The 12,128-nt window shown below is 43.3% G+C and overlaps 1 protein-coding gene across 3 annotated transcripts in view; it reads left to right on the top strand.

Moving 5' to 3' along the window:
• The window catches only part of LOC119174899 (potassium voltage-gated channel protein Shaw-like), a 124,401-nt gene extending 115,603 nt beyond the window's left edge, over positions 1-8,798 (top strand). For all 3 annotated transcript variants that reach the window (XM_075894960.1, XM_037426025.2, XM_075894961.1), the window contains exon 4: positions 1,542-8,798. In XM_075894960.1, the coding sequence (XP_075751075.1) occupies positions 1,542-1,603 (62 nt within the window). In that variant the 3' untranslated portion in view covers positions 1,604-8,798. The remainder of the gene's footprint in view (positions 1-1,541) is intronic.
• Positions 8,799-12,128: the final 3,330 nt, after the last annotated feature.

Below are 12,128 nucleotides of genomic sequence, written 5' to 3'. Positions count from 1 at the left end.
ACTTATAAAGGAAGAATGGAGGCAGGTTAACCAGAAATATTTTTCGTAGACTGAGAAAGGAGATGAGAAAGGTGACAAAGAGAAGACGATAGGAAAGAATTTAATGAGCAATAAACGCACCGCCGCGTACATGTCTGTTGCACCATACAATAGCCAAAGGCGTTCACACACGCTCCGTAGTACTGGGGAAACACAAAAGTGCCTTATCTTCCTGGTGGGCATACATGAGCAATGGGCAAGGTGCTTGAACAGCCCCGCCGTGGTGGTCTAGTGGCTAAGGTACTCGGCTGCTGACCCGCAGGTCTCGAGATCAAATCCCGGCTGCGGCGGCTGCATTTCCGATGGAGGCGGAAATGTTGTAGGCCTGTGTGCTCAGATTTGGGTGCACGTTAAAGAACCCCAGGGGGTCGAAATTTCCGGAGCCCTCCACTACGGCGTCTCTCATAATCATATGGTGGTTTTGGGACGTTAAACGCCACATATCAATCAATCAATCAATCAATCAATTAATCAATCAATCAATGTGCTCGAGCAGCATCTGAAGTGCGTACAAACCCTTCCAGGACGTTCGAGATTTTAAATAGCGCATTAAGAAAGCGGCATACAATTAGCATTTGTTACGTGAGCCCACTGCTCACTTGGTAAATCAATCAATCTCCCACTTATTCAAGTGTCAATACCATAAGAGTCTTCGTTTCACTGGGCGTAATATACAGGTGCCACCTCAAGGTACCGATTTTAAGGAACACGGCACACACCGAAGACGCGTGAGGTGGTCATGCATGGCAGCCGGATAACGCGGGCTTATAGATCTTGCATCGTGCAATATATTAGTAATTACGGAGATTTAATGTCGCAAAACTACCATGTGGTTTAAAGAGACCCTGTAGTGGTGGGCTGCAGCAATTTCGACCACCCCAGGTTCTTTAACGAGCACCTTAGTCCTAAAGCCCTTTTCCCTCCATCGAAAATGCTGCCGCCGCACCTGGGATTTGATCCCGTGGCCTGCGGGTCAGCAGCCGAGCGCCTTAGCCACTGACCACCGTAGCGGGTTTTGCGTTTCTCAAGCAATAAACGTCCGGCGGAGAAATAATGGGCTATTGAGCTTACTGTCCCATTTCCACTAACATGACATCCATCTTTCTTATTTATTTTTGGTAGCAGTTCTCAGAGTAGCAGCGAACGGGTGATATACAAAGGCCTTAAAGAAAAAAGTTGATAACCGGTGCCTACATTTATCTGAATCAAATTTATTTACCATATCGTTGGGTTGCGCGATTCATTGTTCCGTAGCAGTTGGATAAAATGATTTGTTAAAGTCGTCATAGGTATGTCGCAAGCGTTATAAATGAGGTCGTTAGACGATGAAAAGTGCGGTTTTGTGGGTGTAGAGTTGTGTTCCTTAGGTGTGTGAAGCTATAATGCAATTCGGGCAAAGGCTCTTTCCAACTTCTCCATTCATTGTCATCCACAGAAGCTTCGAGAAACGTATCGTTTGATGACTCTACTTGTCGCTTTTTTCTCTCTTTCTTTGTGCGCAGGTATATACAACGGTGTCAGCACTCCGGACCAGGCACCATCGATGCAGGCGATACTTACCTAAGGCCCGTGTCATCGCCAGGAACGCGCACCGGACCTTCTTCATTGCGGTGATTGACTTTGCGGTTGGCTCGATGCGCCGTTGGCTGCCCATACCATAGAGTTAACGCTGAATTTATACTCAAACCCACTAGCAAAAACTAGCACGTAAGGCACGCAAGGTTCAACGTGGAGACTACTAGACGAACTGCGGGAACTTGCAAAAACTTCGAAGAAAAGGAATCAGCTGAAGAGCTCGGCTTGCTTGTGCGCTACCTCCTCTGCTGGATGTGTACACGTTTGAAGTTGGTGACGTAGGAGTCCCGACGTTCGTTACAATTCATTTCAGATAGTCTCAGGAACACGTGTTAGTTTCGTTATGTGGTCTACTTACAGTGCACTTTCAAGCCGCCGAGGGCGCGTACGGAATTCCTAACTTCATTGCTACCGCCTCTAGGCAAACTCTACATGGTACCATATCCTATAACTCCTCCACTACGAAGGAAGTAACTACATATTTCGGGGTGAGCCGTAATATAATCAATAATAGCAACCAAAATAGTTAGTGGTTGCTGCCAGCTAGCTGTAATCAGTGCCGCTTTGTCTGGAGTACTTGTGAGCATTTGATACCACGTAAAAAAGTTATTTTGTAGGTACGGGAACACTAACATTTCATCAGGCAGGTCTCTCTACTACGTGTAAAGCAGGAACATTGCCCGTAAATACAGCTTCGCAACGTGTGATGAAGCATTTTTAGGAAATAAGCAACATGAACAGCACACGCGCACATTTAATGTTTCTAACTTTCTATTTGTACAAAGCGTTGCTCAGGCAAACGTTCGCGTGGTCTTCATCTAGGTCCCGCGTAAGGGAGAATTTCGCTCCTTAGGCTGCTCTCGGTGTACTCTTCCTTCTTCGAGGTGAAAATTTTATAACCACACGTTGCCTGAACCTTTTACGCGAAGGTCACTGTCTACATAAGCCTACACATATCTGCCTCTCAGATAAACCACTCCGCTCCCTGACCTTGTCTAATAATAAGAGTAGAAAATTTATGTAACTACGTTGCTATATAGCATATGCATACACATAGAGGTATCTATATACAATGTACCTATATACAAAGCACATTTCCGCCTTATTGTCTTAGAACCAAAGTTCTCGAGATTTAGTACGCGAGTGCCCACTTTAAACTCTGGCACGCTAGGTATGCTTCTATATAATACCTGACCAAACATTACGAACCTGTAGCGTGTGGCAACTTGAAATTAGGAACGGTTTTCATGTAGATCACTCCAACTTGAACTCGCGGCGATCTCTTAAGTTTGTTGAGCCTGCACGAAACACTGGCTCGTTAGTTGAGATACTCACTTTTAGTGTTACGCCCGCAGATTTAGCTGATGGCGTACAAACAAAGGATATTCCCCTAAGCCGATCAAGATAGAGCTCAGCAACCACATTTCATACTTTTATCCCAGTGTATGTAGCGGACTGAAACTGCCTTTCGAATTTTTAGTTAGCTCCATCAAAAAATAACTTGGCGAAGGAGGCACACTTGGTGTCTTTGGATTGTGAATACCGCGTATCTGTACAGATGATATCATGAAGAAAACATATCCTGCACTTCGTTGCAATGAACGCAGGTGATAGTTATAATATGCTACCTAAAAAAGAGAGTCGTATTTTTGTTCAACAAAGTTTGACGGGAGACGTCGACGCCATAGCACGTTGATTTTTACAGAAGCCATTAAGAATTTATACAACTGTTAAATGATTTGTGCATGCATATCGCATACGGGTTGTGAAAGTGAGTGATTGCAGCACGGTTCCTTGACCAAACATGCGGAGCCGGATTCGCTGCCCGAACAGAAAACTGAAACATCCTCTAAGAGACAATTACGTTAAACAGGCCTGGTAACCATGTACTCTGTATCAAGCAAGTGAATTTGCCTTCGTACACCATATGATTAATAAACGCGCCTGATAGAATTAGAGGCAGAAACGGCGATCTAGCAAGGACTGCCTCATGGTGGGCTTGTTTTGAAAAATGTTATTCCGCGCTAGCCTAGACGTGAATACGCTAGTGTAACATGCTTGAAGATAAAGAATGAAGCACAGAGCAGGCTGGTACATATCTTGGGCTTAATTAGCAAGCTGAAAATATTTTTATATTGAACTCTGTAGCTTATCTCGTAATTAATATTGGGCATATTCTTTCCGGTACGTGCTAGTTTTTTCACCAAACTTAGTGGTTTTCACGTAATTGAATATACACACGTGGAGTTCAACTTTAACTAAACATTTGTATTAGCCTACTATGAATAACAACTCGCCGTGTACGTGAGTCCGATCAAACAAGGGGTGACAAAAACAAAGCTGCGCGCATACTAAGCCTACGCTGAAAAGGCCAGAGTTGGATTTAGTACTCCGGTAAGTACTCCGTTATTTTTTCGATGCTAACTCGCATCTCTTGCCTTTGCCCCCCCATGTGCTCTGAGCATGGCTCTATAAATTAGCTGCACTTACAGTATTCCTCAGACTTGTTATTCAATATAAAAAAGACACCTAGCTCCTTTACAAGCCTAATTACTGTTCCTGCATACTCTATATATAAACGCACGAAACACATAAACACACAAACAACCGAGCGTTGCCTTTTTAACCGGTGGACTCACAAAACGGGACCAACATTCTGAAGCAGAACTTGAAAAAAAAAGGACGAAGTTAACGCACATACGCTGTGAGGAAAGAAAGTGCCCTGAACCACCACTGTGTGCGGTTGTAACCGTGAGTTGTCCGCAGCATCGAAGAAAAAAACCAGCTACTACTCTCGCCTCGGTTTACGACACCTTCCGAGCAACTCGATGGAAAGCAAACCACGGAGGTGATCAGAAGCACCCAATGTCCGGCTTGTTCGTGGCTAAAGCAGAGCCCTCCTCACCACGCTAGGTTCATCAGCATTCGCGGGCCATGCAACGGCGCTTCTTTACCAGCTGCTGTCGCGCCGCTGTGATCTCTAGCGTTTCGTGACACTTGCGCGCTGCAGCTGCGCCCGAGATCACCGCGTCGAAGTAGTATACGAATGCACCAAACGACACCGACGGAGCGGCAGTACGACGACTTCATCTGCCTGTTCTTTCCTGCGACCCAGTGTGCGACGTCGACTCTTCGTGCTCCGTGACGTCATCGCGTCTGGTGTCACGTGATGGTGACTCTCTTTCGTGCGGTGTTGTGTTGGCGCAAAGCGTCAGACGCTGGTGTGAGTGTGAGTACACACGTATTAAGAGACGTTCTGGCGACATTTTCGGTTGTGCTGCCTGCTTTTGCCTAGGTCGCCAGAGAAGACATCTCAGCAAGCATCCCCACGGTGCCGTCCTCTTGTAGTGTGCGATGATTGGAACATTAGCGAGAAGAGAAATAAGGACGTGTCAGTTTATCGCGCTGACGCGCTTGCACGAAGACAGGCTTCTGCCCTCTGTGTGGTTGAGGCGTTTCTTCACCTCACTCACTCTGCATGTTCGGTTTCAGCTGATGCCTACGCTTGTATATCGATTACTTCGAAGCGACGCTGTTGTTCGCCGTGATACTGATACTCAATATGCTTAACGAACCGATTACTGCAAACGTGCAGGGCTTTCTGAAGGTCATGATATTAGCTATCACTATGAATGTACCAGTGCTATCTTTTCTTGCATCCCAGCATTTGCTGCAAGGTTTGGATCTCCTTTCAGCCCTCATTTGTTGGAGTGAATGAAATCGTTTCACTGAACCAGAACATCCCACTCATAATCTACACAAACTAAGAAGATCGTGTGGTTCTTAACCTTTATGCAAACAACCTAAGAAACGAGTGCGAAAAACTACCCTGTATTGTAATCTCTCGTCATAAAGAAAAAATGTTCTGTAGAATAAACTTCAAAGGCACACTCAAATATTTAGAAAATCCTTCAAAAGTATTTGCTTCTCTTTAAAGAAATGTAGCGAAAAAATCCTAAATTCAACAAATAGAGACGAATATTGGTATGCTCTTTGATTGTTGATAACATTTTCAACATGCTAGAACGTCTAAATATGTTAAGGTACTGAGCTCTTAAAGCAACGTTTCAGCACTGAAGATGCATTAATGTGTATTGTTACAACTGCGACATTTGACCAAATTGCAACAACTGTCCGATTCAACGACGTTGTTTGATCAAGAGATCCTAATGAGAAGTGCCGAGATTCATGTTTCTTTGACATCGTATTCTATTTTACTGGATACACTAAGACCGCTCTGAATCCACTATTGGGCCAACTTCTACGCCTGCCTTCTAATAACCAGGACCTTACTAAAGATATACACTCAGCAGGCGTCTTGCAAATTTCGTCCTTCCGTCGATCTGGATGGTATTTGAAACCTCTTCAACTCATGCTCAGTTCCTTGCGATATAGTTGCAACCAATAATTTTCCCCAGTTGATGATATTTCTTGTGATAAACGAAGGTTGTAGCTTTTTTGTGGCATTTAAAGCGAATGACTGTCCGTTATCACAATGTATACAACTCATGCTGTCCATGCAAGCTAATTTCTATATCTGTGTCCTACGACAGAACCCATACAAAACATCCAACGGCCCCTTTTTTTTAATTGAATGACTTGTAGGAGACCGTGGTTTGACAGACTTGCTTTGTTCTGCCTTGAAATTGTCTTGATTGTCCCTTATTTCGGCACGTATTCTCCCGCAGCCACAAAACCAAGCTCGTAATTCTATGCGAACTTTAGTCTGTCTTGAAAGAACGCTGGAACAAATCATGGGTTACGTTAATTACTACGTTCTTGGAACCAAATATATATTTACCTGACCGTTAGGGAATTCCTTCATATAGGCCTGAATGACGAGCCAGAGAAATGGCACCACCAGTTTTGGATAGTGTTAAACTTAGCTACGCGCGTTGACAACGTGCGCTGATTGCAATCCAGGCGTGCATATAAGTACTGATAATAAATACATTTACATTATGCGAGGAATAAACTTAATAGTATTGAATAACCACGTATCAAAATGGCTAAGTGTGGGACGTAACACCAATGTCGCCATTTCGGTGATTGTGTCACAAAGCATCAAAGTAGGAGACGTCAATATCGTAACTTTGCTCCACGATACTCTGAGTTCAAGGATTAGTGTCAACAGTATCTACTACTCATAACAGTCGATTTTCCTTTCTCATTTCAATAAGAATAGTTCACGTGAGAGTTCCATTTCTCTTATTCAGGGTGTATTTGTTATGATGTCGTAATAGAGTTTGGTAATGAAATTGGCCATTATATGAGAAATCGTCATTTTCGCTGTCCGAAAAATTGTGCATGTGAAGTGACGGGAGTTGTTTCTTTTCTTTGTTTCTTTGTAAAAAAAAGAGTTAGAACTAACAGTGGTGACAAGATTATATAGTGTATCCCTCACGTGTTACAAAAAGTAAAACTTCAAAAATAAACTTTTGTGTGGGCTGTAGAAATGCGGTGCTGTTTGTCTTTGACAAGCTCAAAATTAAACGCACTGTAAACTTCTTTGAGCTGAGTGCAACCTGCTGGCCTCCTATTTTTCTGCTTTGTTTCTCAATATTGCACAATACAAACGTGGTATAAACGAAAACAGCACATTTTTTTTTAACGGATGTATTTCCGCTGATAATATCCGCATATTAGGCGAAGAAATGCTGGCACAGCGGATAACGAGGAACAGATAACGAGGAATGTGTTGGTAAATCAACTGTTTATTCAGATATTTACATAAACGACAGCAGTTTCAAGCACAGATCATGCATAAGTACACTGTATGCTAGCATAGAACAATAAGCGAAATTAGTTGTATGGACCTCAAACTAAGGACAACGTGGCAGAGTTCAAGTGTTAGGTTCAGAATGGGAGCGACGATTGAATGGCTTCAGGAAAGTTGCTGCTTTGTGCGGCTAGTTTGGCTTAAATTGGACAGAGGTAACACAGTACCAGTAATTTGATTTGTGCGATTGTGTGGCAGCTGTTTGCTAAATATACAAACAATTCATTTCTTTTGAGCGTTGTTACGCTTTGGCTAGTTTTGTATTGTAGGACAGCCAACTAATTCAACGAGTTCGTTACTTATTATTTTCACTGTAATTTTGTGGTTGCAAAAAGCAAAAAAAAAACGGCACAATACTAGTTTCTCCAGAACATTAAAGTTGTGTTCAGTACGTGATTTTTTTAGTTCGTCTCATAATGTGTATGGCAGGTCGATAAGCGTGCGATATCCCTTTTTTTCCATTATCTACACTATTACATATCTTCAGACAGCAATCTCAGCATTCGCTCTATTCAGGGCACATGGTTTTTAGTTCTCAAGTGAGCCCCATTTTTTTAAAGAGTTCTGGTAGACTACAGTTTCTTCTTTAAGACTCGCCACAATTATACAAGGGCGAAGCAATTAGGTGATCTTTAGCTGTTACGTTCACTCATTGCACGTTTTCAATGCAACGCTATTGATAGCACTGATAGAACTGATTACTTATTGCTTCGACAGTTGCTTAAAGTTGAACGACCACTGTATTTTCCCACATGATGCCCCCTGACTTTCGTGATATACAAAGGTTATAAAAACATATCATATATCAAGAGAGCCCGAGTTTCAGCGACTATATACACCAGGAAGATGTAATTGGCATAGAAGATAAATTCTCAAAAAACAACAAAGGAAACTGGTCAAAGGTCAAGAGAATGTCTATAAGTAAAGAATTACTGTGCTAGCTTTGGCTTTTAGTTCGAAAGCTAGCTGTTTTTTTTTTTTGCATTGCATTGTCCAGGCGTGATGCTGTATTAAAACATGCTCGCTTCACTCAAGTTCGCACTAAGCGCAATGAACGGCACATGGTGCGGCAGCTCTGTTTAAAACGTCCTGCATAGAATAGATGCTTCTTTATGTTTTATTTTTGTTTTGTATTGAGAGTGTATGCTTTTTCTGTACATATGAATTTATTATATGATCACGCCAGTACTTGAAATCATCATATTTTGATAGCCTCATCTTTAAAAGTAAAAAAAAAACAAATACGCTGTTCTCTTTTGATTTCGAGGATATCATCATCGCCAATAGTAAAAAAAAATGCTTTTCGCGAAATGTAGCCTTTCTATACATAAAGAATTTTCGGCTTATTGTTTGTAGCCGTGTAGCCGTGATAGTGAGCATACTACAATAAAATTCTACGAGCGTATGTGTTGGGTCAGTTTTTTTTAAACCAAAATTGAAGACTGTCCAATCAGAAAGAAGTTTCTGTGGTTGGAAGATCCGGAAACAAGCCTTTGCAGTAAGGAGAAAATGTGGGCGGGAATCAGGTGAGTTTTGTTGGTGCGTGAGGATATAAAATCCTGATTGAGTCAAAATGAACTATAATTCAGTGCTAAAAATACACACAAAAGTTTTAAAGCAACTTTCAAATATACAATATAAAAATGATAAAATTTCTGGTGTACAGAAATTCTGGGAGACTGACCAACATGTTTGATTTCTGCAACTTGCTTTTCTTCTTCTTCTTCTTCTTCTTCTTCTTCTTCTTCTTCTTCTTCTTCTTCTTCTTCTTCTTCTTCTTCTTCTTCTTCTTCTTCTTCTTCTTCTTCTTCTTCTTCTTCTTCTTATTAGTAGTAGTAGTAGTAGTAGTGGTAGTAGTAGTAGTAGTAAGATAAGGAGGTAGAACACTGTAAGACGCAGCACCTCGCACAATGAAACGATGTGGCACATCAACGTTATAAAAGTTTCTCTGCCACGGGAGTGCCGTATCGCGCGGGCAGCACACCAGCCCCGTGCGTTAACTGGAACTGAACTCTTACTACAATATCTGCACAAAAATTTCTACGGTCTCCTACTACATGTAATGACGACCAAAGCTTCCTTTTTTTTTCTTATTTAAAGGTTGAGGCTTAGCTCTTCGTGATGAACGGCGACACTCATGCTGCTTTTGAAAGCAGTGCACCCGTATAGCCTTTTGAACACTTACTCCTAGAAATTAAAAAAAAATTCAGCGTTCCCGTTGCAAATCGATCGAAGAAGTGGTAAAGTGAAGTCTATTTGTGCTAGTTGGATTTTCAACATTACCGGCGGAGGAAGCACTATAAAAGTCAGCGGTCAAAATTATTGATAGCTTGAGAAAAAAAAAAGAAGACCAAAACGGTACCAACAACTACAAGAGACTATAAAGCAAGTCTTCCTCTTAGTTTTCTAGCATAAGGCAGCAGTTTATTTTTAATCAAAGAAAGAAAGCGAACAAACTGAATAAGCAGCATGAACTGAGGCACCAGCTTCAGCCACATTCGGTAAATGTTGCGTTCCGGCTTTGAGGACGGCACCCATCGTCCTACTTTTGGCGCTAATTCTGGCTCCTTTCCCGTGCTTTCTTCAGCGTGCGCAACTCGAGCTGCAGTGGAATGAAATCGCATCATCGCACCCCTCCCACACTCACGTTAAATTCCACCGAGTTAACAAACATTGTGAAATCGCACATGAAGGACTCTCCCTGCTGCCTGCAAAAGCGAATGTGACAGGAACAATCTGCCACGAAACTGCCCTCAATCGACGCCGTTGCGGAATCCACTATGGAGGTGGCTATAAACGGATGACATTCGCATTCGACTGACCCTTCAGCAAAACGTCCCCGTGCGCTGCGCAGTACTCGTGGATCGAAACACGCCTTTTTTTCTTCCTAAGGTACCATAACAAATGTTATTATCAAGTCCTCGGGATAACCAAGTCACGTCACTGCTAAATAAAATGAAATTTAGACGCTGATGTCAGTGATTCAATAAAAGCTACATTGAGGTGGTTGAAGCTGCAGATTAAAATGGGTACTGTGCGTTACTGAGTAAATGAACGTCAATGTCATTGCCCCACCAGAACTCCCCGCAAAACGTCTTCGTGCAATACCTACCTCTTCACAAAAGAAATAGATATAAAGTGCATTATATTCTATGCACAACGCTTTGAAAACGTTCAGCAAGGCGTATAACCACGCTTTGAAACAGGGAATAAACATAAGTTTGTCATACCTCACTTAGTACGCGTCTAAAATAAGGATAAAAAGCACGAACGACGAGGTGAAGACCGAACATATGACAGTGTATTCGTGCATACGATTTTCGCCGCTTCCGTAGCGGTGTTAAATCTTTTGAAACGGAGCAGGTGTACATGGTAATATTCTCACTTCCTAAGACATTAAAAAACCACACGAATGATTGGAATACGGAAGAGTGATAGATAAGCGGCTTTTCGGGGCAATGGGCCCAGCGAACGAGCGGAGACGCCAACTGCCCCTGCGTGGCACGCTGCCGGAGCCAGAATTTTTGCGGAGCGAGCCGCTCGCCCGCTCATTTCGTCTTCTCAGCAAAGCGTGCGCAGCAGACGAGTGTGCGAGTGTTTTCCTAGCTAAACATATGCTAGATTGACAGTAACTTCTACCGTTGATGCAAGCCGAAAACGTTGACTTCGCTGAACGCAAGAAAGGACGCTGGAGAGCTCAAAACAAACATTTATGTGCAGTGTGTACCATCCAGTGAATTAAATAGGATGCGTACATTTTATTCAATACAAACATCACACGATTTCCTGTGCTGTGCGAAAAAATTGGCAGCATATTCACGGAGTGAATGATGAAGAGTGGGGTGAAGCATTCGTCTGTCCATTCGTTCTTGCTTCCGTTCGTCCATGCGTCTGTCTGTGTGACCGTCCGTGCGTCCATCCGCCCGTCCGTGCGTGCGTCTGTTCGTGCGTCCGTCACTGCGTTTGTCCATGCATCCGCCCCTGTATCTGTTCATGCGCCTATCCATGCATCTGTCTGTGTGTCCGTTTTTCCATCTATTCGACACTCCAAGTACCACCATCTCGCATCTTTTCATCATACATTCCCCATATAGAAGCACCGCCATCCAGCGGACATTCAAAGGAGGAGGAGGAGGAGGAAGGGAAGAAATGAAAGGCAGGGAGGTCAGCCAGACGCACGTCCGGTTTGCTACCCTGCACTGGGGGAAGGGGTGAGGGGATTAAAGAAGAAGAGAGAGAGAAGTGAAGGGCAATGTGTGTGTAGATGTGACCTTGTCCATTGCCCGCTTATAAGCGGCCGAGTAGTGCAGTCGTCTTTAGAAAACTTAGCAATGCCCGCGTCGCTTTGCTAGCCAGCGACGCGTAGAGCCATGAGCCAAGTATCTTCTCTTCGGAAAAAGGTCTACTGTCTAGTGTCTCTAACGTTTCGCGTAGCAAGTTGCGTTCGCTCGCATAACGTTCACATGAACACAGTAGATGTTCTATTGTCTCGTCAGTGTCGCATGATTCACATCGGCAGCTATTCGCCATTCCTATGCGAAAGGAGTACGCCTTTGTAAAAGCTATTCCTAACCACAGGCGGCACCGTAAAGTTGCATCCTGGCGGGAGAGGTCCGATAGAACTTGAAGCTTTCTCGATGGGTCCAATTTGTGTAGGCGGCGGTTCCTGACACTGGGGTCACTCAGCCAAGTTTCCGAAATGGTGTTAGCGAACGAGTGAAGGCCCCTTGCAGCG

The sequence above is a fragment of the Rhipicephalus microplus genome, chromosome 5 (genome assembly GCF_043290135.1).
Source record: "Rhipicephalus microplus isolate Deutch F79 chromosome 5, USDA_Rmic, whole genome shotgun sequence".
Classification (NCBI taxonomy): Eukaryota; Metazoa; Arthropoda; class Arachnida; order Ixodida; family Ixodidae; genus Rhipicephalus; species Rhipicephalus microplus.
This window is presented reverse-complemented; position numbering and strand designations above follow the sequence as displayed.